The 25186-nt window shown below is 44.3% G+C and overlaps 2 protein-coding genes across 2 annotated transcripts; both read left to right on the top strand.

Moving 5' to 3' along the window:
- Nucleotides 1–201: 201 nt before the first annotated feature.
- Nucleotides 202–11815, top strand: LOC116999704 (nucleolar RNA helicase 2-like). Its single transcript, XM_033066645.1, has 15 exons — nt 202–351; nt 839–1108; nt 1790–1865; nt 2547–2725; nt 4092–4209; nt 4953–5138; nt 5636–5781; nt 7072–7221; nt 7706–7867; nt 8575–8694; nt 9434–9507; nt 9700–9859; nt 10163–10297; nt 10683–10727; nt 11241–11815. The coding sequence occupies exons 1-15, from the start codon at nt 247–249 to the stop codon at nt 11442–11444; spliced, it is 2130 nt and encodes a 709-aa protein (XP_032922536.1). The 5' UTR covers nt 202–246; the 3' UTR covers nt 11445–11815.
- A 561-nt stretch (nt 11816–12376) lies between these two features.
- On the top strand, nt 12377–25020 carry LOC116999774 (nucleolar RNA helicase 2-like). The gene is made up of 15 exons (XM_033066747.2): nt 12377–13162; nt 13297–13569; nt 14573–14648; nt 16489–16667; nt 17771–17888; nt 18552–18737; nt 19400–19545; nt 19798–19947; nt 20801–20962; nt 21530–21649; nt 22128–22201; nt 22915–23074; nt 23662–23796; nt 24180–24224; nt 24704–25020. Exons 1-15 carry the CDS (start codon nt 12377–12379, stop codon nt 24866–24868), a joined length of 2775 nt encoding a protein of 924 aa, XP_032922638.1. The 3' UTR covers nt 24869–25020.
- The last annotated feature ends 166 nt before the right edge of the window (nt 25021–25186 follow it).

Genomic DNA, 25186 nt, shown 5'->3' with positions numbered 1-25186 from the left:
CAGCGTGTGGCGCGCGCGGGGTGCGCCGGGACTTGCAGTCCTCACGTTGTCCCCCGGGGCACGCCGGGAGTTGTGGTCCCACGGCGCCGGCCGCAGGCGATTGGCTGTTGGACGACGCGGCCCCGCCCCCGCGCTGCCGCATCCGCCGTCCATTGGCTGCCGGGCGCCTGGGCCGCTCGGAGAGTGACGCGCGGCGGGCGCGCGGCTGGTGCGGAGCGCGGCGTGGCGGAGCGGCGGCGAGCGGAGATGCCTGAGGCCACCCGGTGCAGCAGCAGCAGCGGGGCCGAGTCGGGCTCCGACTGCTCGATGGACACCGAGGCGGGCCCGGAGAGCGGCCGCCGGCGGCACAAGGTACCGGGGAAGGGCTCCGGGTACGGCCTGGCCGCGCCCGCACGCTGGTGGCGAGTCTGGCCTGGTATCGCGGCCACCCGCAGCGCCGGTGGCGCGGGCCGGGCGAGGTGAGCGCGGCACGGCCGCGGGGCGGCCCCGGGCCTGGCGGCCACGTGCGCGGGCGGGCCGGGCCGCGGCCTCGCCGCGTGTCGGGGCGGCCCCGCCGGACGCGCCGGGCCGGCCGGAGCCGGCCGGGAGCCCGGGAAGTGCTGTGCCCGGCGCCCGGAGCGGGGGAAAGCCCCGGAAAGGAAGGCCCGCTTGTCTCGTGGTCGGTAACGTGTCTCCTGAGCGGCGGCGGCCGGCAGGGATCTGTTGCCTTGTGTCAGCCACCGCCCCCGTCAGTAACTAGAACGTGCATCTCAAGCTTTAACTATTCTGCGCCCTCTTCTCTGTTCCGTGTCGCTTGGATCCACGAGCGTGTGTTTTCATTTGCTCTGTGCCTTGCCAGAAGGAGAAAAAAGAGAAGAAATCTAAACGCCGGGACAAGTTTCAGAGGGGCAAGACTCATACAGATGAAAGCGAGGAATCGGATGAGGAGCGTTATGCCCCGAAACCCAAGAAATCAAAGAGTGTCAGTAAACAGAACGGTCACACGAAAGAGGAAAGCCTGGAGAAGTCGAGATTGTCCTCCTTTAGCAGCAAATCCTCCCGCAGAAGTCGACACAGTAGTTCCAGTGAAACGTCAAGTGAGAGCGAGAGTGAGAGCGAGCAGGACCAGGTAAAGCTAATGACTGCTTTTAATTGTAGTGATGTGTCCTTAATTCCTGCGTTCTAACACGGCCACATTTAGAAGGGGTTGCATTCCCTTTCCCACCCTTCCTAATCAGTTTAAAGCGCTGTAAATTTCTAAGATTTAAAAATAGTGAATTGTTCAGTCTGCCAAGAATTTACAAAAATTTTGAGTTATGAAAATCCTGGAGTGCTGGATCAGTGCACCACAGTTTCCTCACTTCAGCAGTCTGATGCTGTGGTGGCTGTTGCAGAACAGACGAATTGCTGAGATGGAACTTTAATATGATTCAGCATCATGAGGTGTTTGTGATTTTTGGGGTTGTCCTGTGCAGAGCCAGGAGTTGAACTTGGTGATCCTTGTGTGACCTTTCCACCTCATGATATTCTGTGATTCTAATTAAGAGTTTTCAGCTTTGATTTGAGGGTTTTGCATTAACTGTGCCGTTAGATATGAAATAGCCTTAACCTACAGATCACTTTTGCTAATTTTGTCCAAGTTTGAGATATGATGGTAAAACAAAGAAGGCTCTTTAGCTGCAGCTGTGACACTGTCACTGAAGAGTATGACACCAGTGTCTATGCTGAATTTACTTGAATTACCTTGAATTTACTGACAGTCATATGATAATCACATGGAATCTGAATTGAGTTACTGTTTACCTAACAGGAGTTGACTGGAGAACAGAAAGAGGGTGCTTTCTCCAATTTTTCTATTTCCAAAGAAACTGTCCAGCTTCTTCAAGGTAAGTTTCTTGGCAAGGTGTGACCGTAGAATGTCAGTGGTCTCTGTCGTGTTTTTATGCTCACCACCCTGGATCAGTAAGTTTTGAGATGTGCTCTGCTTGTGCCCATACAAGCATGGATGCTGTGCAGAAGACATTGACTGCCTGCTCTAAATAAACCTCTGAACACAAACTTTGCTGTTTACAGTGTTGTTCAGTTCAGCCTTTGCAGTAAAATTCTAAATGACACAAGCCAAGGGAAAAAAGAACGATATGTGAAAATTTTTCAATTAAAGGTTATTTTGGTGGGAATAAAGGAAAACTAATTATATTTGGTATCTTTTGACGTTCATTTATACATGAATTAGTACAAATTAAAAGAAGAACAGAAGGGGTTTTGAGATATGTATTATTTGAAAGGAAGAGATTTTCACAGAGAACTGAGGAGTATTGCATAAATAAAGGCTAATAACTTCCCATGTCCCAGCACTGTGTTTGATGGTGTGAAATGGGAGAAGAAAATGGACAGTCCCAGGGCACTCTTTGCAAATAACTCATCTGATCAAATTAATCAGTGCAGGTGATGATAGAGTCCTGACTTTAGAGTTGATGGGAGTTCTCCTTGGAATAATTTCCACTGAAGAGTATAAAAGAACACTTGTAAAATGACCATATTAAGGGAATGTCTTGAAATTGTCACAGCTCGAGGAGTGACGTACCTGTTCCCTGTGCAAGTGAAGACCTTCAACCCGGTGTATTCTGGCAAGGATGTCATTGCTCAAGCACGAACTGGAACAGGGAAAACATTCTCTTTTGCTATTCCCTTAATTGAAAAGCTTCAGGGAGATTCACAGGAAAGAAGGAGAGGCCGTCCACCAAAGGTAACTGTACCTGGCTAGAATGGTGATTTTGCTTTGTCTTACATCTAAGTGATTCAGGTTTTTCAGCTGCTGGAGAAGCTCTTCAAGTCTGTGCAGGGGTAAGCTAAACCACATTAAAGGTGATTTGAAAGCTGTGTTTACTGGGCTTTGCCTGCATCCTGTGTTGCCTCCCAGCCTCTGATGAAGGATGAAGAGCCCAACAGCTCTATCCACTTGTCAGTTCCTTTTTCTGCCACAGGGAGACCAAAACTACAGGTGGTCAGCGTGTTCCTATTTAATTTGTCTCCATCACGCTTACCAGTTCAGGGCCAGTGGCTACTGGATGCTTGTTTTTATCCTAAATCCTAACAGATTAGTTGCTAATTGTAATTTGACAACTTGATAAAAGCTGTCTACTCAAACATGTTTCTTTCTAAAACATGTAAACAGTGGGAGGTTCTAAAAATATACATAGTTTTCACTAGGAACACCGCCAAATGTTGAAGCTTCTGCTCCAGAGAATGCAGATTCATTCTGCTAAGGAGTACCATGTGTGGTTTTTTACTGAATTCTTACAGTGCCTCCAAAATAAATTTAGATAGGCCAAAGGTGAGCATGTCCTCATTAATAATTTTTGTCAGTTTGTTTTATCTTGTCAGCTATCTCACAGGTTACCTGAAATGCCTTCCAAAACTAGTACTAGCAGTGTTGTATGCATCTGCCCATCACACTGCTTGGCTGACTGGGAACTCTGTCTCTAGATTTGGCAGAGTCTTTTGGAGAAGGAAGAGCTTTCTTCAAGGGAGCCATAACCTTATAAAGGATTCCAGGATTCCAAACTGTTAACCTGCCTGCAAAGAGGGCTGCATGTTGGGGGAGAAGATGGTTCCTTGGTTGCCTCTGCAGATATATGGATTAGCACAGCAGCTCTGCAGGCTGAACATGTTTTCCTGAACCACAGGGAAGCTGAGAGACAGCTGATAGCTCTTCCTTGCACCTTCTCACAGGGCTGTGAAGCAATACCGAGCAGGTGCAAAAGCCTTTTGTTACCCATATTCTTCAGTCTTGTGTTCAAACAGCATATGCACATGTAGAAGAAGTCTTCTAGCTGGTCTTTTCAGGAGCTAAAGTTAAATAACATTTAAGTCTCCTAGCCTGTTTAAAAAGAAGTTATCCTGTCCTAAATGAGTGCATGTCATAGGAAATTCTGATGTAGCAAAAGACTTGAGCAGTGTGTTTCTCCAACTTTTGCTTAGATGATTAGTTAAAACAGATTTTTTTTTTTTGTTTTAGAAAGGGTCAGATCTAAATTAATGATCAGAAGTCTAGTGGTTTCTTGGCAGACACCATGCTGAGAAAACTTCTGTTTTGTCTTTTTTCTGTGTAGGTTCTAGTTCTTTGTCCAACGAGAGAGCTGGCAAATCAGGTTGCGAAAGATTTCAAGGACATCACGAGAAAGCTGACAGTGGGTTGTTTTTATGGAGGAACTCCCTATAATGGACAAGGTGAGTGACTCTTAGGACTGATAACTGAAATATTGATTGACTGCCATATTTAAGAAATGCAGTTGGTCTTTCCAAACACATACTTACAGTTCAAGAGCTGGAGATTATTTATGGGAATATCAGCAGTTCAAAATGTATCTTCTTATGGAGATTAACAGCTGTGGCTCTGAGTTAAGTTCTTGGTGTTACTCATCTACTCATGTACCTTAAAGTGAAACAGTATACACACAGTATCTGGATTTGGGTTCTTGAAAACCCATTTTCTTTTAAAAACGTTTAGTTTTACAGCTGTGACTGGGTATCTATTTTTTCATGTGATAAGGGATATATAGAGGATTTGTAAAGTGAAGAAGAAATAGTTGTGACAGCATAATTTACTTTCTTGGTGATTGTAAACAAAGAATGAGAATGAGCTTTTTCATTGTGATACATCTTGAGACATGGGGCCTGATTGTTTTCCCACTGTACAACCTGAGGAAGGAGTTGATTTCAGTAATTTAGATAGTTAAATAAATTTTTTACATTTCCACTGAAAGTAGATAATTTGGGAAGAACTGACTATTTCTAAAGAATATTAAAGAAGCTTTTCCTTGTTACATGGAAAGGGGAGGGAGGTAAGCTGTTTTTGTTGTTGGGTTTTTTTGGGGTTTTTTTTGGTCAGAAAGAGCAGTTTTTTTATTACCATAACAAAAGAGTGAGTATTTCTTAGTTGACTGCTGACTCTTGTCTTCCCTGTTTACCAGTTGATCTCATGAGAAGTGGCATTGACATTTTGGTTGGCACACCTGGTCGAATCAAAGACCACCTGCAGAATGGCAAGCTGGACCTTACCAAGGTGAAACACGTGGTACTTGATGAAGTTGACCAGATGCTGGACATGGGATTTGCTGAGCAAGTGGAAGACATTTTACGAGTTGCATACAAGAAGGGTAATCTCAATATTTAAACAAATAGTAGGAAATATTAGTAATAATTTAGTTTGCTAAAATTCAAGTATAAGGTGACTGTTTAGAATTGACTGAATATTAAATATTCTGAATATGTGGGAATCATTCACAGAACTTTTGCAAAGCTTAAAGTTCAGTATCTGGGGGTCTGTATATAACTGTCTTTGGTACCTGTCTTTAAACTGTGCTTAGACTTCTTCAAATTAAAAGGAATTAGCTTTTTACCTTTTTCACTGCTTGAAAACAGACTGGATTTTTTGGCCATAGTAATTTTTTAATAATCTTGAAATTATTAGGCTTTCTAGAATATTTTTTACTCCAGGTGTTGGTACTTCATAAATTAAAAAAAAGCTCAATTGGCTTCTTTATGTTAGGTACTGATATTTAACCTAATTTTTAATGAATAATCAACCTGTGTACATCTGTTAGGTAAAATATATGAAGTTTGTGAAGCCTTGTTCTGTATTTTTTTTTTAAAGATTCTGAAGACAATCCCCAGACACTGCTGTTTTCTGCAACTTGCCCACACTGGGTGTATGATGTGGCTAAGAAATACATGAAATCTAGATACGAACAGATTGACCTTATTGGGAAAAGAACTCAGAAGGCTGCTACAACGGTAGAAGTGAGTAATCTCATGTGAAATGTTTTAGGCTTTTTCCCTTTGCTTTTATGCTCTACCTAAGGTGCATTATCACAGTGATGTTGGAAGTTGTTTTGAGAATTTTTTTTCTAAACATAAAGCATGTTACAGCTAGTCAAGCTGGTTTTGGGATTTAGGATCTGTCATCTCCCATCACTGGTAGAGAGAGGATTTTCTTGTTGTTTTGGTTTGAAAGACACATGTTTGTTAAGAAAGGCAGAAGCCTCTCTTGAAATGGACCATGTAAACCCCCTCCTTCCAAATTATTATACTTTTGAAATTAAAAAGCTCTCAGGAAAGATATGGGAATAGGAATATTTTTTTTTTCTTTTTAGCAGGAAATAAATTAAAATAAAAAATACAAAAAACCCCAAACACAAAACACTGACAGAGTCAGAATACAGGTATAGGTAGCAGTCCCATTAAATGGTGGCTGCATCCTCCTGGAGTGACAGATGTGGTTTAGTTGAAGCAGTGCTTCTGGAGAAGGTGCAGTTTTCCTCCAAAGGTCCAGTGGTGATGCAGTAGAAAAAGGCTGCTCTGATGTTCCCAATCTCAGATTTTATCTAGATAGGGAATGCTTAGCTCCTCCCCATCTCCCAGTGGGATGATGTAATTTTATCAGTCATACAGTGGGACTCAATGGCCATTAACAGAAGATATCTTCCTGGAGGAAGGATGGGTTGTGAAAAAGATAAAGAACACTGCCCCACCTGGTTTTAACAGATGCTCCATTAGCAGAAGATATCCCCCTCTGGAGATAAGAATCACACTGCCCCACCTGGTTTCAACAGATGGTGATAGAATACATATTTTTAGTTACATCCTGCTTTGCAAGCCAAGACCCTCGTCAGTTTTGTGGGTTTCAGGGAAAAACAGTACCTGAATTTATCCAAGTTGTAAGCAAAAGGCACGCGTTAACATCAGCCTGCTGCTTTTAAATCTCCATGGACATCACAGTTGACTTCAGGTATTCTGTATACAAGAAGTTTTATCAAACTTTGTATAGTACCTCAGTGGGCCTTTATTTGCTGTGCAGCAATACCATAGCAAGCAATGTAATATATATACTGGAGGCCTGATTTTCTCTTACTGTAATTATTTTGTTGAACATTAGATTAATTATGGTGGACATAAGAGCCTTACAGATTTTTTATGTTCCCCATCAGGGAAATGTACAGTTCTTCACTATTTCTATATTAAACAGTTCCAAATGTATTTTAAAAGAATCTTAACTTTATATAAGCTAATCCCAGGATTTTTTTTCCATAGCATTTGGCAATAGAGTGTCACTGGTCTCAGAGAGCTGCAGTTATTGGAGATGTCATTCAGGTCTACAGTGGCAGCCATGGGAGGACCATTGTCTTTTGTGAGACCAAAAAGGAGGCAAATGAACTGGCTCTGAATGCTTCAATCAAACAGGTATTTTATCATGTGTATTCAGTAACAAAACCTGTCACACCTATGCTGAGTGAGTTTTAAAGAGGGAGTTTCAAAGTGCATAGGGCAGGGTTTTGTGTGTGGTCAAGATAGGATTTTACTCTTTCTCATGGACATGAAACAAAAATTGTAGATTACTATTTTGAAACAGCCAAGCATCGCATAGGTGGTGTGGATGCCAAATTAGGGCAGAGTTTTTGTATCTCACAGTAATTAGACATAGACCTGAGACACATGTGACAGTTCTGTTTTCCTGCCATTATTAAAGGCCTCTGAGGTAAATGAATAAGAATTACTGAGTACACATTGTAAGACAGCTAAAATATAAGCTCAGGTAATTCAGTTCTTCTTCTGTACTTTGCCACACAGTACCTATCAAATACCAAGATGTTGTACCCAAAACTGACCACAAAATGAAGCACTGTTTTGGATTTTGAGATGGTTCTAAAATAAAGCTGTTTCCCAGGATTGCCAGTCATTGCATGGTGACATTCCTCAGAAGCAAAGAGAGATCACACTGAAGGGTTTTAGAAATGGTTCATTTAAAGTTCTGGTTGCAACCAACGTAGCTGCCCGTGGTTTGGATATCCCAGAAGTTGACCTGGTTGTGCAAAGCTCACCACCAAAGGTAGGAGATGTTATGTTGGATGTCTGTAATAATCTGTAGTCTTGTTCTCAAGTGGTGTGCTTGTAGTAGCTATCAGCTGATGGTATTCACCACAGAGTTCTTCATCAGCATTGTGCTTAGGGGAGAGAAGCATCCAGATATGAAGAAGTAGTTTCTTACAGGATTTTATGGGAGTGTGTCAGTCCCTCATACGTTCAAAGATGATTTCCTCAAAATGTCTTCTTACGAGGATGTTGAAAGCTTTCCCTTGGAAGCTGGGTGTGGTGATTGCAAGGGAATGGGGTGAATGTGAGGTATTGGCCATAGAGCATTGGCTGTGGATGAAATTAAGATGGTTTAAAAGAAACAATGTAATATTTCAGTGAATGAGACATTGATACTGCAGTAACCACGCTCAAGTGGATGTGCAGGAGGGTGAATGGGATTGTTGTGAATATACACACGCTCCAAATGTGTGGTGATGCATGGGGAAAAACTGATTCATGCTCATGGCTCTGGTTTTCAAGCCATGATTTTTAGATGGTTATGGAAGAGCATATTTGGTCGATATTAGTGACACAATGTTTTCTAATTCAATTCTACGATGCAGTTACTGTGCATTGTTCAGGCTTAACTGCAATGGCTTCTACAAGTTCTGTGATACAATGAATTGATGAAATTACAGTGAGTTAGGTAACTCATAAGGCTCTGTTGAACTGTTTCTGAAGGATGTGGAGTCCTATATCCATCGTTCTGGGCGCACAGGTCGAGCTGGGCGCACTGGGATCTGTATCTGCTTTTATCAGCGAAAGGAAGAGTACCAGTTAAGACACGTGGAACAAAAGGCGGTAAAGTACAGTTTTCTTCTAATTGCAAGACTGTTCAATTACAGAATGCAGTTTATAAAGCACCCAGAGGAGGTTTGGGTGCCCTGAGGAGGGTGGGTGCAGTTACTGTGGAGCAGGGGGAGCACTGCACATTCTAATGCCCACACTTTCCCAGCAAATGCCAGTGAGGTTGTCCTTGTGGAAATGAGAAAAAACTCAGTTTTTCAGTGTAGGGTTCACCCTGGTTATCACCTGATCTGTGGTGTGCATAGGTGCAGCTTTCCTGAGAGCTGTTACTTGCATTTTTGCACTTTGGGCAATGTTCAGTATGGTAGTTTCCTTTACAATTAAGTATGTGATTGTGATGAGATGGTTTATTCCTGGCACAGAACACAGTGTTACATTTAGACTAAGGCTCTGCAATTTCTACTTAAATCCAAATCTATCAGACTAAGAGTAGTGATTTAGAATTTTTAGAAATATTTTCCCCAGAAATGTACTAAAATGTTTACTATTTTCAGTCTAAGGTCACTGAATCATTTAAACTGATCTGATACATATGAACCTTCTAAGTGTTCCCTATTTTTCTGTAAGCTTAACCTTACAATTTTCACTGGGAAAAATTGGAAATTAAAAGGTGAAAATAAGAAAAAAACTACAGACTTAAATGCTTGTTGTGTTGCAGTTCAATACTGCTTCTTTAGAACTGAATTACTTAGGGTCTGCAATTTTTATTTGTCTTTTGCCTTTTAAATTTCAGGGCATTACATTCAAGCGTGTTGGTGTTCCTACTGCAACAGACATTATAAAGGCTTCCAGCAAAGATGCCATGAGGTGTGTTTGGGGACTCAACCCCTGTTGCATCTTCCTGCTTTCCTAGTTCAGAAGAGCTGTTTGAATTATTCTTTACTGTCTCTTTGAACTTTCTGAGCACTGTTGAAATCTTGGTCTCCTGTTTTTTTTTTTTCTATTCCAGAGCATACTGGTGTATAAGTTAATTTTTTTTTTTTTGCTTTAACTACTTAGGTGCCTGGATTCTGTTCCTCAGACTGCTATTGAGTATTTCAAAGAATCTGCTCAGTTGTTAATAAAAGAAAAGGGACCAGTTAATGCTCTGGCTGCAGCTCTGGCCCATATTTCGGGGGCTACTTCCATTGAACAGCGCTCACTGCTGAACTCGGATGCGGTAAGGGAGGGGGTGTGGCTTAGTGCTTGCCTTGAAACTGGAAAGAAACAGCACACCTCTCTGTTGGCTGAATAGAGAATCATTTGTCTCCTAACCATTTTGTCTGAGAACTGTACTTAAAGCCACTAGGAACTACAGATTTTGTTAAAAACAACAAAATAGTAGCTGTAAAGATACTTGATGTAAGAGTGATCTACTCAAGTATTTAATTAATAAGCTGTAAATTGGCAGGTTTCTCCTGTCTGATGTATGTGCTGAAGCTTATTCCTCTGCCCCAGTGGAACATGCCTCATTTCTTTTTAGGGGTTTGTTACAATGATACTGCGCTGCTCTGAAGAAATAAACACCATGAGCTATGCCTCTCGAAGACTGCGGGAAGTGCTGGGTGATGATATTGAGAGGAAGGTGAAAGGAATGTGCTTCCTCAAGGGAAAAATGGTAAGTTTTTGTTTTGTTTCTTTGACACCAGGCTTTTCTGAAGGCAGCCTTTTCTTAGCAATTGTCAGGGGAGCTATTTGGTCTTTTTCTCTATTCCAGGCACTGTTGATGATGGGCCTCAATCTGTTTTTTTAGTGCTTAGGGCTCTGCTGACATGCTCAGGAGGTAGGAGAATGCATGGCTATGGGGATAGCAGAACAGGTACAAGGTATTAAGCATCTTAACTCTGCATTAATGACAAAGCAGAAAAGCATTTCTTAGGAAATGTCAGTTCTGATAGTGTCTGCCTCTCAGGTGTAGATTTGTGGGCTCTATTGTTTTTAGTTGCAGTCATTTAAAACGCTTACCCTTGTATGCATTCAAATTTACTCTTTTTTTTTTTTAGGGTGTGTGCTTTGATGTTCCTGTGGCAGACCAAAAAGAAATAGAGGTATGTTCATTGCAAATTCTGGGTACAGCAGGCTGAAGATTAAACTGGCTGGACTGGGTTGGACTCAAAACCTTTACCCTGCCTTTCTTAATGGCAAAAGGGATGGCTTGGAAGGAACTGAAGAACAGAACAAGCTCACAGTGTTTCTTTATTGAGGCATTCCCCTGTGACCAAAAGTCTGTAACTTGAAACTTTTGCACTGAGAAAAGTGGTGCCAGATTCATCTCTGTAGGCAGCAAGCTCTATTCCCCTTTTCTCTATTCCCCACCTCCTGTTTTCACCCAGAATTCTATCCACAGCAAAGTGAATTTCACCCAGAATTCTCTTCACAAAAGTGAATTCAATCTTTTGCTTGGTAGCCATTAGCATTACCATACCAAAATTATTGATCCCTTCATTTAGAAGCTTGAATCCCATATTTTACCTTTTCAGTTGAGCAAATTGAATAATTATTGCATACACTGTGTTTGTATTCCTAGATTTTAACTTGCTATGTCTGACTTACTCCAACAGGCAAGGTGGGAAGATTCAAAACACTGGCGTTTGTGTGTGGCGACTGAATTGCCAGAGTTGGTAGAATCCATACGAGGAGGGAGCGGTGGAGGAAATGGCCGAAGCTTCTCAAGCTCCAGGAACGGGCGGCGTGGTGGCTCTGGCAGAAACAGATTTAGGGGCAGAGGCCAGAAAAGAAGTTTCAGCAGAGCATTTGAACATTAACTTCAACAATCCAGAAGTGAGAAAAAAATGGGACTGAAGTATTTTATATTACATTACACTAGGCTGTTTCTGTGTGTTTGTACCATTGGGGAAAATACTTCATTAAGATATTTTTTTTTGTCAGTACTACTTTGCTCATAAACAAGGTTCTGTTAATTTTAAAAAAGAGTGCAAAGGAGAAAAAAACCTCAAAAAATCTGCAAGAAAAAAAGAATTGTTTCTTTTGTTTCTCATATTGCTCTTTGAATCTTTCCATATTATGTCTGTTGTGTTCAAAAGTGTAGCCTGGTTCACTGTATAATACATAGGTCTGAATTGCTGCTCAAACCTGTACATTTTCTGATGAAATTAAATATTATTTTACAACTTCATATTTTGTTGTCGTGTATTTGAAGCAGTGTTTTGCAGGTGGAGATGTGGGAAGGTGCCAGATTTGGGAGCGTGGCAGCAGGAGAAAAATAAAGCCGATTGGTTTTTATTTTGTGGATTTGTAATGAAGCTCATCTTTCCCTAAAACTTACTAGTTTTCAGTTTCTTTTTTAAATTGTGATTTCTTATAAAATGGGGGTAGGAAAGGCAATTTCCAAAGCAAGAGGGGAAGCAAGAACTGTGAGGGAGACCCATAACCCCTTGATTGTCACAGGTAAGGATGTTCTTCAGTGTAAGATCCTGGTCTATTTTCAAGCCTGGTGAGGAACACGTAGCAGCAGCCCTTACTCAAGGACATCCTGGAGCTGACAGGCTTTCAGGATGAAGTAAATCAGTATGTTGATGTATGTCTGTGTCAAAAAACTCAAGGTCCATGTATCCGATGGGTGAAACTATGTTTCAGTATTACAACTGTGAAAGATGCTTACCTCGGGGGTCAAGGCCCTTCTCCCGAGCACGTGGAGAAGTTAGCTGAGATTATTTAACTTGCATGGAAAAGCGCGATGAGAATGCTGGGCACGTTCCTAGTCCTGAAAATCCCTAGCCTAGAGACATTCCTAGCCCTGAATTTCCTTGCATCCCTGACGCCGGCAGAAGCCCGAGCTCCACAAACGCAGCCCCGACAGGCGGTGGTGCCACGCTTGTGGAACGCCGCCGAGCAGCCTTCGAGCAGGCATTGTGGAGCTCTGAGCTCAGTAAGGTCTCCCTCGAGCGTGTCACTGTTGGCCTGTGGCACGCCGGGGAACGAGCCCGGCTTTGCGGGCAGCGAGGGGGGCTCCGTGGCAAGAGCCCTGCTAGCGGGCCGTGAGGCGAGCCCCGTGAGGCGCTCATGGCGGCGGCGGGGCTGGCGGAAGGGGCCGCGGGCGGCGCGGCGGAAGGGGCGGGCCGGGCCGGGCCGCGCCGGGCGGGGCGGCTGCATGGGGGCCGTGTGGGGTCGGGCGGCGCGGCTCGGGCTCCCGGCGGCTCGGGCGGCGGTCCCGGCGAGCATCGGCGGGCGGTGGCTGTCCGGGCTGTGCGGAGCCGGGGCGGGCCCGCTGGTGCTGCTGGCGGCGGCGCTGCCCCGCGGGCCGGCCCGCCCGCCTCACTTCCTGCGCGCCGGGGCGGGGCGCGCCTCCGGGGGTCACCGCGCCGAGACCGACCCCGGCACTGGCAGCAGCGCGGTAGCCGAGCACTTGCCCAGGGAGCAGCCGGCAGCCATGCCCGCCGCCGAGCCCGAGCACAGCCCCGCCGAGCCCCAGGCGCCGGCCGCCGCGGAGTCGCTGCGTCGCGGCCGCCGGAGGAAGGTCAAGGTGGGAGCGCCACGTGCGGCCGCGGGTGCGGCCATTTTGTACGGGTTTGGGGGGCTTGAACTGGGGAGCGAGGGGGTCCCTCGGTGCGAGCGCGGCTTTCCTCGCTCCGTGTGACCCCGGCTTTCCCGCTGCAGGAGGAGACGCCGGAGAAGAAGGTGAAGCGGCAGGTGAAGGGGAAGCGGCGCGCTAAGGCCGAGGCCGAGCAGGCGCAGCCCGAGGAGGGCGGGCTGGGGGATGGCGACTTGGAGCCCCCTGTGCCCAAGAAGACGAAAAAAGTCAAGGAGAAGAGCAATGGTTTGGTGGGAGAGAGCGACGAGTCGCAGCACGTGGTGAAATCATCCTCCGCTGTGAGCGGCAGCGTGACATCCCCGGCTGCCCAGAGCGGAGAGCAGGACAGCGAGGACGAGGTAGGGATGCTCTGCCAGCGAAGCCTTTATCTTGGATAATTAACGTTCTGCTAGTAATTAGTGGGCTTAACAGCACTGTGGAGACTTGAGCTGCGAGACAGCGTAGGAGCATGAGGCATTTGTCCTAAGCACGTTTTGCCGCTGTCTGCCTCGGATGATGTGCTTGGTCCTGGGCGTGGGGAATGCCGGGCATCCCGCCTCTCATCCCACCCCTCATCCCGCTCCTTCCGCCGGCACCAGCACGTGGGAGCTGCTCTCCACGTGCTTTCCCCCTCCGGGTAAATTCCAAGCCTTTGGTGCAGCGTGTCCTGCTAGGGGAGCAGTTTCCACGTGTGCTGCTCTTCGTGTCACAGCTTTTGTCCCGCAAAGGTTCCTCCTGCTGCACAAGCAGACACTGTCTCAGAACTGTGCTGTGCTTTGTGCTGTGATCGTGCTTTCTCTGCTGGCAGCACCTTTAAGAAGTATTGGCAAAGTGTTCTGTTATGCTCATTAATTCCCACTTCTCACACAAACGTGCAAGGGCGCCATGTATGAGCATTTTTGTGTCTAAGGTGGGAACATGAATCAAGAGAGTGCCTTTTGTACATCAGGTTTAACAATGTGACCTATTGGATTTCTGAAGTAAAAGCCAAATTTTGTGTTTTAAGTATTTCCTCGTGTAAAGTTCAAAGCTCATTGCATGGTGTACCACATAGAGGGAAAATCCTGCTTTGCACAGTGAATTGTGATGCCAGATATGTTATGTTGTGAAAACTAGTTTTCTCATGGTTTCAGTGGACTCTTAAGATTTTTAACAAATGTTTTCCATTTCATGACTTGCCAGACATGTATGTACAAGTGCCTACATCAAAAGGGCTTTCTTTTTCTTTGAATAGGAAGGAGGTATCTGGTTAAATTGTGGTGGTAAAGCAAATGCACAGCTTTTATTGGGTGACTGTGTAGGGTATGTGCTATGCTCATCTTGGAGGACTATAGTCTTCTTTGGTTTTTTTTATCCTATTAGGAGCTTACAGAAGAAGAAAAAGAAGGCGCCTTCTCTAATTTTCCTCTCTCAGAAAACACTATCAAACTTCTCACAGGTTAGTTCATGTGGCAAAAGACATTTCTGTAAATGTTTAGCCAGAATTGGGCTCTGTTACCTGCACAAGCCAAGGGTAAATAGTCCTAAATTGTACATTTGTATGGAAAGAATGACATAACCAGTCACTGAATTTAGAGAATCTGCTGTTAGTAGACAAAAGTTTTCTGGTTTGTTCAGTTTCAGATGCCTTAAGATGAGATTATTCTTCATGGAGTAGTTATTCCTAGATATGCATTCTAGAAACATGTTTCTTGTCAGCATCGTTTTTTATATATACAGTAATTTCACGACCATAAGGCACACCGGACTATAAGGCGCACCCCCCAGGATTCGGCAAAATTCGCAACTTTGTAGATCATATAAGGCGCACCGGACTATGAGGCGCGCTTTTTTTTTGCAGCGAGGCTCCGCCCCCAGCTCACCCCGTGCAGTTGCTGGCCGAGGCCCCGCCTCAACCCGGCAGCCATTGGCCCCCGGGCCTGCCTCCACCCGGCAGGGGCGGTGCCGCGAGCCACCGGGCCCCCCTGGACCCGGCAGCCATGGGCCCCCAGGACTGCCTGGACCCAGGAGCGGGGGTGCCGCCGTCCCCCTAGCCCACCTTCATCTGGTAGCCATGGGCTCCCGGGACTGCTTCCACCAGGGAAGGGGGGTGCCGTGGCCCCCCTAGTCCACATTCACCCGGCAGCCATGGGCTCCCGGGACTGCTTCCACCCGGGAAGGGGGGTGCCGCGGCCCCCCTAGCCCGCATTCACCCGGCAGCCATGGCTCCCCGGGACTGCCTGGACCCTGGAACGGGGATGCTGCCGACCCCCTAGCCCGCCTTCATCCGGCAGCCATGGGCCCCCGGGACTGCCTGGACCCAGGAGCGGGGGTGCCGCGGGGTCCCTAGCCCGCATTCACCCGGCAACCATGGGCTCCCGGGACTGCCTGGACCGGAGAGGGGCGGTGCCTCGGGCCCCGTGGCCTGCCTCCACCTGGCAGGGGCGGTGCCGTGGGCCTCCGGGCCCATCCCCAGCCGGCTGCTGTGGCACTTCCGGCTCCCCCCACGGCTCTCAGCTCACACTTCCGGTTTGGCAAATTTCGCCGCTTTGTACATCAGATAAGGCGCACCGGACTATAAGGCGCACTTCCGGGTTCGAGGGAAAATTTTAGTCAAAAGGGTGCGCCTTATAGCTGTGAAATTACTGTAATTCTTTAGTATATGTTTACTTGTGTTCTATGTCTGCTGTCTACAATATTGCTTCTTAGACAAACCTCATGAAATTTTGTGTATGAAGACTGCCTTGTGTGAACAGATTGTCTGGTGTTATTCTCATAGTTTGGGGCATTTTCATATCTTTTTGTGATTACTTTTGTTGAGGAAGTAATTGCTGTAGGGTTCTTATCCCCTGTGTTGGGTAGATGTGCAATTCTTGTTTGTCAGAAAAATTTCTCCTTGTTGCTTTGTGTTTTCCTTGCTCTAAAGTTTCTTTTGGATGGGTTGTTTAATTTCCACTGTACAAAATCTCTTTGAAGTTTTAGAATGTTTTCAAACAAACTGCATCCCTTTCTTGCCTTGAAAACCCAGCTACCACGAAATCTTGAGCTGTATCAGAAAAAACACGTTGAGTTTTTTCCTTCCTCTCCTGTTGTCTTAAACTGTACATCTCAAAGAAGACTGTATTTCATTGTGGATACTCAACACTCACCCTGTGGGAAGGAATAAACCACAAAGATACATGGTTTTCTTCTAAGTTGGAGTTTCTGTTGTGTACAGGATTTGAGGTGGTGTGCCTTTCACTGAGAGCTTTTAACTGTTATTTCACCTTTCAGTGAAACCTCTTTCAATTATCTTACAGCTCGAGGTGTAAAATATCTGTTTCCCGTGCAAGTGAAGACTTTCCAGCCCATATATGATGGCAAAGACGTAATTGCTCAAGCTCGAACAGGAACTGGGAAAACCCTTTCCTTTGCTCTTCCGCTGATAGAAAAACTCCAGAGTGTCTCACAGGATGGGAGAAGAGGCCGTGCACCAAAAGTAACTTACACTTAAGGGCTTACACCAAGACCTTGGAGCATGGCAGGCTTTGAAAGTGATTTTACTGTTGCTTTGGGGTTTTTCATTGGGGACTTCTTTGTCCTTTACAGGTTTTTGTAATGCTGAATACTTTGCTCAGATCAGGAGATAGAGCGTGACAGGGTTTTGCAGCATCACAGTAATGACACGTTTTGTGTTTGGGGTCCTCTGTGACTGTGTTGGGCAAACAGTCAGGGAACTGCAGCAGTGTTTGGGAAGTCTCAGGCACTTGGGCACGTAGGGTGCAGCTTTGGAGTTCCTCTGCCTCTTTCTGAGGTGATGTTTGAGTCACCTGGACTTGGCTCTGTTCTCTGAGCTTGTTTTTTGCTGTAAATTGGTGATAACAGAAGACTTGGTTTTTTTCTCCCTCTCATGTCTGGATACTCAAGAGATACAAGTGGTGTGTTACCAGAGATGGAATTGGTAACCAGATACCTGTTCCTGTGCACTGCAGTGCATATATTTATCATTAAACTGCAGAGCTATATATAGTCTGCAGATTTGTTACCTGCTTTATCCTTTTGTTTTATTAACTGTAAAGGCAATGTAAATTTGAAAATCTTACTGTCTGAAAGATTTTAAGAGATGAATTCAGCTCTTTGTTTTATTGGTTTGTTCTTTAATAAAATGTTGGGGGGAAGGGTAGATTATGGAAAAAGGCAGCTTGGTGAAGAAAAGGAAGGGTGTGTGGCTGGAGTGCATCATGCTGTGTATCTTTTAAAATCTTACTACACCAGATTTAGTGACTGTTCCTACTCTTTAATACTGAGCTGCACTTTTGTTGCCCTCTGTTACGCTGCTGAAGTGTCTTTTATCTGGCTTTAACAAGAAAGAAAATCACTGTTGTTCTAGTCTCAGTTATCTTGTAGCATTTCCCTTGTTCCCTCTCCCTCCAGGAGGCAGGGAATGTTAATATTGCTGGGATGGTGGGAAGTTGTGGGCACCTCTGCAATGAATGTAGAATAAAGATGGGAGGGCAAGCTGTTTGACATGGAGTAAACTCTTTTCTCCTACACCTTCTCCCAAGCACAGCTGCATTTTTGTCTGTTCTTCTCTCCCTTCAGGTGCTGGTTCTTGTTCCAACCAGGGAATTGGCCATTCAGGTAGCCAAAGACTTCAAGAATTTCACCAAGAAACTGTCGATTGCTTGTTTTTATGGAGGAAGTCCATATAAAGAACAGCGTAAGTAACTGCTAAGGAATTACTAATGGATTGGAGCTGACTTTCTCCATAATGCACTCCATAAATAAAAATGGGCTTTTTGCCCCCTCAGACTTTGAGTTCAGTCAGGAACTCAAATGGTGTGGCTTTCAAAGGAAGCACACAGCCTGGGTTGAATTATTTTAATTCCAGCAAATCTTTATGGAAAGGAATGGCTGTAGTTCTGTGAAGTGTCTAGTCCTGTTAATTTCTTCTTTATGGTTTTTTTGGTGTGGACATAGACCAGGACTAGGTGACAGTCCATGGAAAGGGGGAGAACTAGTTGTGTGAGAATGGTGTGTGTACCTGTGGCTCTGTGTGTCTCCAGAGAGAACTGGCAAAGTTTAGCTGGAAAACTGAAGTGTTCCCATGTAGTGAAGCTCTGAAGGTTTCTAATGTCAGCTGATTTTTGCTTGGAAATTGGTGTATTTCTCTGTAAATTTAGTGAGGTTTGGCTGGTACTCCTGACAGAGCAGCCAGGGCTGCAGTTAACTTCTGTGTCTGTTACCTTTGGGTGTTGTGCTTTATTCTAGGTTAAAGGGCAGCAGCTTTTTGCCTCTAAAATGAGAAGTGTTGCTGTGTACTGCTAACTTTTTGCCATGCTCTTCTTAGCAGTCTGACACTGTCCTTGTTTCTGTCTTCCAGTTGATCATCTTAAAAGTGGCATCGATATTCTAGTGGGAACTCCTGGCCGGATCAAAGACCACATTCAGAATAGCAAGCTGGAGCTTTCCAAAGTGAAGCATGTTGTGTTGGATGAAGTGGATCATATGTTAGACATGGGCTTTGCTGAACAAGTGGAAGAAATCTTGGGATCCTCCTACAAGAAAGGTGAACTCTGACATTAGGAGAGGAATATAGGACGATGCAGAGAACACAGTTGTGCTGCTTTAAGAACTCCTGGTGCACCTCTAACTTAAATTCTTTGTGTGACGCTAGAAAAGGTCATGGTAGGATTGGAAAATGTTCAAAGAGAGGTGACAGAAGGCTGAATGGCTGAAGTGGCATCTCAGGAAGGAGTGGAGTAAAAAAAAAAAGGAAAACAGCAAACCCAACTCCCTAATCCCTAGTGTTCCTCATCCTGAGAGGTGACTTGAGCAGAGGGTTAGGGTTGTGGTCTGTCTGTACACTTGTCAGCACTCAAAGCTGACAACTAGGGATGTAGTGGGGGTTTAGCAAAGCTGTCAGGTACCAGGTACAGCCCAGAAGGAGGTTATTTTAATGTGTGGAACTCCTTGCCACATTTCATTAATGCCAGAATTTTTGAAAAGGCTTGAATTACTGGAAATAGAAATCTCAACTACTAAGAGCCCGACTTTTCACTATGGCTTTGAAAGCCACGGGAAGCTGATTGCTGGCAACGTTTCTTCACATCTTGTACAGACTTTGGGCACATAGAAAGCTGTCAGTGTGAGAGCAGCTCTCGCTTTTTTATCACTTCTCAAGTGTCATGGTCTGTTGAGTTGTCTGAAGTCGATGGCCTTTCCTTCCAGGCTCCGAGAACAACCCGCAGACGCTGCTGTTTTCTGCAACTTGTCCACGATGGGTTTATGACGTAGCAAAAAAATACATGAGAGATGAGTATGAACAGATTGACCTGATTGGAAAGAAGACTCAAAGGACAGCCACAACTGTGGAAGTGAGTTATTCTGCTGCAGAGCAGTGCAGAAGTGGCCTTGATAAAATGGGTTATGCACTGACTTTTTTAAATGGGTGTATGGAATGACTTTTCACATAGTTGACGCACAGATTTTGTAGGCAAAGCTCTCATTTGGGGAGCTGTCATTTGTCAGCTTAAAAAACTTAAACTGCTTTTTTGTTTGTTTGTTTTGTCTGTTCTGTGTGTGGCTTAGATTTACCATAAGTTTCTTGTTTCTTCTGTCCCAAACAGCACTTGGCTATACAGTGTCGCTCATCTCAGAGGGCAGGAGTTCTTGGGGACATCATCCAGGTCTACAGTGGCAGCCGTGGGCGGACCATTGTCTTTTGTGAGACCAAAAGGGAAGCAAATGAGTTGGCTATGAATGCTTCTCTCAAACAGGTACTGAGGCTGAGCAGAGAGCAGTGGCTGGGACAGCCAGGGCTTGAATGCCCTGAATAAATAGGAGGTTGCAAGTGTGTGGAGAAAATTAGTTCTCTGGGTGGTTTTAAGACTTGTGAAAGCTGTTTCTAAAAATTGAACTTTGAAGGTAAAATATCCTCTCGACAGAGATTATGAATTTATTCCTTTATCTTTAAAGTAGTAAAGGACACAGATCAATAGGAAATATACAGCCTATTCTGAATGGCCATAATAATAATAATAATTGGAAGAAGCAGAAGCTAGTCTAGTGGACATGCCCTATCTTATATTAGTGTGCTGTTTATATTCCCATCTTGTAATGGCATTTGGTCTTTGAACAGTCATTCAGGAAAATCCAACTAATATGGGAGAAAGAAATGTCTTGTTGCCCATAGGGGGTTTGCCAAGAGTTTGTTTGAAATGCAGGTAGTCTGTTGAGCAGGTCTTCTGTGCTTACTTGAATTACTGGCCTTTTGCTGAATGTGAGGAAAAGTGCTGCATATTTTTCAGAGAAAATCCTGTTTGATACTAAATGCTGATTTATGGAGAGCAAGCAGTGATGGCAATACATGGTTTGCCTAGTATTAGAGAAATCTCACATACCATCACATTAAAAACTTGCAGCAATAATTTCTGCTTCTTGGCCATGCTGCTTTCACAGTAAATCCCAGAGAAGGATCAAACAAAGTTGGAGGCTTTATATTCCTTTGGTATCAGCTATGTAATTATTTTCTATTGCTCTGCACAGTGTTTTAGGGTTTGCAGTTAATCTTTAGATGCTGCAGCCTAGACTCCCATTAAATGTCATGTTAATGTCTTGTTGCACTGACAGGATGCCCAGTCCTTGCATGGTGACATTCCACAGAAACAGAGAGAGATTACATTAAAAGGCTTCAGAAACGGTGTGTTTGAAGTGTTGATTGCAACAAATGTAGCTGCCCGTGGTTTGGATATTCCTGAGGTTGATCTTGTAATACAGTGCTCACCACCAAAAGTAAGTCATTAGAGAAAACTAAAATTGTATTAACTTCTTTTTGGGGGGGGGGTGCAGAATGATGGGTTATTTCTCTATTTCATCAGATGTATGGTCTGTTCCAGTTCACAAATTACGTGAATTTTTTTGTAAATGCTAGGCCTAAAATTTTGTAGTTATACTTTTACAGTTTGAGCTTTGATTGAAGTCTTGGGTTTTGTTTACTCTGGAAACTCATAAGATAGGTTTTGACATTGTGCAGCTTTGCTGAATTCTTTCTGAATGTTGCTGAGTTTCATAAATATTCTAAAATATTTCTGCTGCCTTTTCCATATTTCAAAATTCCAGGGGAGCTTTTAATTTAAAAAAATGGAAATGTCTCAGCAGTGTTGGTTAAAGCTGAGCAGCATACTTTGGGTGGGGGAGCGCATATAAACCTGAGTGGTTTATGTGTAGTTATAAGTTGGGTATAAACACATAATGTGTCAGTCCTTAGGCTTCTGAATTTGAATTTAGCTTGTGTTTAATGGGAAATGTCAGCAGTGTAAATAACATAAGGTTTTCTTGTGTTGATCTGAATTTATGAAGGATGTTGATTCCTACATCCATCGTTCTGGACGCACAGGTCGAGCTGGCCGCACCGGCATCTGCATTTGTTTGTTTCAGAGAAGAGAAGAAGATCTTCTGAAACAAGTCGAGCACAAAGCGGTGAGTTGTACCTCAGACCTCTGCTTCAGGAAATGAATCAGCTCCTAAAAGGGCCCTGCCACTCTTAGGCTTGGTAGTCATGGCTTGCTGAGTCCAGAACAGGACTCTCCAGTAGAGGCTGCACTAGTAAGCCTGAAGTGCTGATATTTGGTGTTTGTAAATGCTTCTGTATCAGCCTGTTTTTGCATTGCCTGAGTTTTCCCATGCTGGCAGTCCTCTGTGGATGTCAGCAGGCAGGCTGGGACAGGAATGCACGAGGCAGACCATGCCTTGCATCACAGCCTGCATGTATGTTGGAGTAAAGTAGCTCCAGGTTAACAAAGCTGGGAACTTAAAAGCTTTATTTTAGCTTTGGAAATGACTTAGTAAAGAGTATGTTGATCTTGCAAACAGTAAGTAGAGATCTCAGTAATGTGATTTAGACAAGATTGAATTGTAGACTGCTGAAAATACCTTTAATTTGTTTTCTTGATTTCAGGGTATTACCTTTAAGCGTGTAGGCGTTCCCTCTGCTACAGATGTAATTAAAGCTTCAAGTAGTGATGCCAAAAAGTAAGTTTATTTGCCTGTTCTTAAAAAAGGCTTAGAGTTTAATGCAAAGTTTTAAGGGATCCAGCTTGTATGTGAGCATGGCTCTGCCTGTGTTGTAGAAGTCAGCTGCTTTGTGTATAGACAACATAAGATGGTATCAGTAAATCTCTGTGTGCTGAGCATAGACCATTTCCTAGAACATAATGTTCTCTACATTTTGGAAAAAAAATTAACCTTTGTTTATAGAATCAGAAGTAAGTGACAGAAGAGGAAATTACTGTCATGAGAGGAAACTGATTTTGTTTGCTCACATGATGTGGTTGGAAACAGCGTGCAAAAAGCAGTACTTGGTGTAATGAGGAGTTCCTCTGCAGCAGTGAGGGTGTTCTAGCCCTGGCTTGTGGTTTTTTGTATTATTTCTGAAGGTTGTGGGCTTTTATTCCGTGTGCTGCCCCTGTGGTGGAAATTGCCTTGGAGCAGATTATTATAAGTAGTGAGGATTTGACCAGTATAAAGCAGATGACGGGCATGGTGTTGGGTTCACTGTGTACTGAAAAATGATGGGGGAGCTGTTGTACCAGAAGTAGCATTACAGAAGTAGCTTGTTCTTAGTCTCCTGTTTTTTTCCCCCCCTGCCTTTTTCAGAAATAACCAATTTAGGGTATGTCTTAAACATGGCTGCACTTCACAATGGCCTTTTCTTATCTCTTTAAACCTATCTTGTAACTGTGTAGGTTGCTGGAGGCCGTTCCTCCCTCTGCAGTAGACTACTTCAGGAAATCAGCTGAAGAGCTGATAGATGAGAAGGGGGCAGTGGCTGCCCTGGCTGCAGCCCTGGCGCACATTTCTGGGGCAGCTCACATCCAGCAGCGCTCCCTGCTCAACTCAACAGCTGTAAGTAATGATTAACGCCTGGTAGGATGGATGCATGAATTGCTTGTGTCCAGGCCCTGTGTGGCATCTCCTTCCCAGACTTTTTCAGCTGGGTTTCTAAATAGCTGTTACCCCCAGGCTCCTGCTGTGTTGCTTGTTCCTTTAGCTGAAATTGGCTCTTCCTAGGAGAAACTTGAAATCGGTAGATTTTCTTGTGATGAAAATGGAAAGAATTTCCCCAGAGACTGAAGTGATGCCAGACTTTGATGCTGTAAGAGACATCTAATGGCATTTTACAAGCAATTCGATTGTTTCATGCTATTGTAGTTTCCCCCTTATCAGGAATCTTCTACATTTGTCATATTGCACCTATAGCATGTGATTGCCTGATCTCAAAGAGATCTTGACTGAAGAAAAGTACAGCATTTCCTTTTTTTAATGCATTTTGGGAGGAATGTGGGCCAGGTCATTGTATGGTAACACAGTTTTGGACATACCATGTGATTGAACTGTGGTTCTTGTATGAGTTTGGGGTTTTTTAAAATGTTTTCTTCCAGTAGGTGTGACCAAGTTTAGCCTTGTTAGACATTTGTCTCTGTTTCCTGCAGGGCTTTGTGACCATGGTGTTGAAGTGTTCAATAGAGATGCATACCATGGGCTATGCCTGGCGGGGGCTGAAGGAACAGCTTGGGGAGGAAATCGATAACAAAGCATCTGCAATGCGTTTCCTCAAGGGGAAGATGGTAAGGTGGCCCAGCCTTGGGAATGAAAGGATTTGGGGCTTTGTGTGTGTTCACTCTAGCCAGTTTGTGCAGGGATTGAGGCTGGAGTTCTGAAGTTCTGGTACAGAATGTTGGTACTGCACTGTCCCTACTCAATCTCATTTCTCAGGAAATGGCAGCCTATCATGAGTATGCTGTTTATGCCAACACTATTGAAAAAAATAGATTGATATTAGTTGAGTGCTTTAAAAGACTTAATAGAGACATTACTCCTAAATGATAATGCAGAAAAAGCATCACAAATATATATGTAGTGGGATTGGTTATTGGTAATAATAAATATTGGTTATTTATTCTTTCATTGTAAATCTGTGCCTTTTTGTTTGTTTTTTTTGTTTTGTTAGGGCGTGTGCTTTGATATCCCTGTTGATGAACTGAGTAATATACAGGTATGTTTGCATAGCCAGAGCTGGCTTTAAAACCTGGTGATTTGAAAATTGGCAACTGCCTTAAAGCTTGAGTATGGGATGGTTTGGGAGGTTTGTGGTTTAATAAGGATTTTGCATAGGCAACAGAGTGATTAGAAAGAACACAGCATAATCATTAGAAAGTATCCTGCATAGCTCTTCTCATTTCTGTTCCCATTATATTATCTGATTTCATTAAACAAAATTCAATGCTTTTTGGCCTCTCCAGTATATTTGAGAGTTCACCAGTTTTCTGTTGACTTCGTTCCCTCTTGTCCCTTGTGTTTATCCTTTGCCACAGGACTGTGTCTCCCAAGGGGGATCTAATGCTCTGTTTTGGCAGGGGTGGGGTTTGTCTGGGAACGCCTTTTCGTTCAGTGCTGCTTCTGATGCTGCAGGTGCCTTTCTGTGGTGGATGTGGAGCCATCACGTAAAGTGTGGTGCACTTGGTTTTGTTTCAGGAGCGGTGGAGGGACACGCGGCGCTGGCAGCTGTCGGTGGCCAGTGAGTTGCCCGAGCTGGAGGAATTTCCCCAGGAGGCAGGACAAGGGTTCTCCAGGTTCAAAAACAGGCAAGGAAACATCAAGAGAAACAGCTGGTTCAAGAATGGAAATCGAGGACTTTAACAGAGCACTTGGTTAACCTCTGCTACAGATAATTGGACTGAGCTGAATTTTATGAGACAGTAAAAGCTTGTTACACACTCCTCTTTGTCTTTATTCCTTGATAAAGCAGCCTGTCTTTGAGGATGGCGAAAAATCATGTTTGTTGAAATTACTAGGTGTTTTGGGAGGTTTTTTTTCTGCCCAACAAAGTAGCTGCTGCCCATAAGGACATCTCTGACCCTGTGGCTGTGCCTGGAAACTCATAACTGCGAGGGAACAAAACTCATCCAGACACGGACAGCGACCCCACCTTGCCTCTTGAGCAGCGTTAAAAAATCG

This window comes from Catharus ustulatus, chromosome 8 (assembly GCF_009819885.2).
Source record: "Catharus ustulatus isolate bCatUst1 chromosome 8, bCatUst1.pri.v2, whole genome shotgun sequence".
Taxonomy (NCBI): Eukaryota; Metazoa; Chordata; class Aves; order Passeriformes; family Turdidae; genus Catharus; species Catharus ustulatus.
This window is presented reverse-complemented; position numbering and strand designations above follow the sequence as displayed.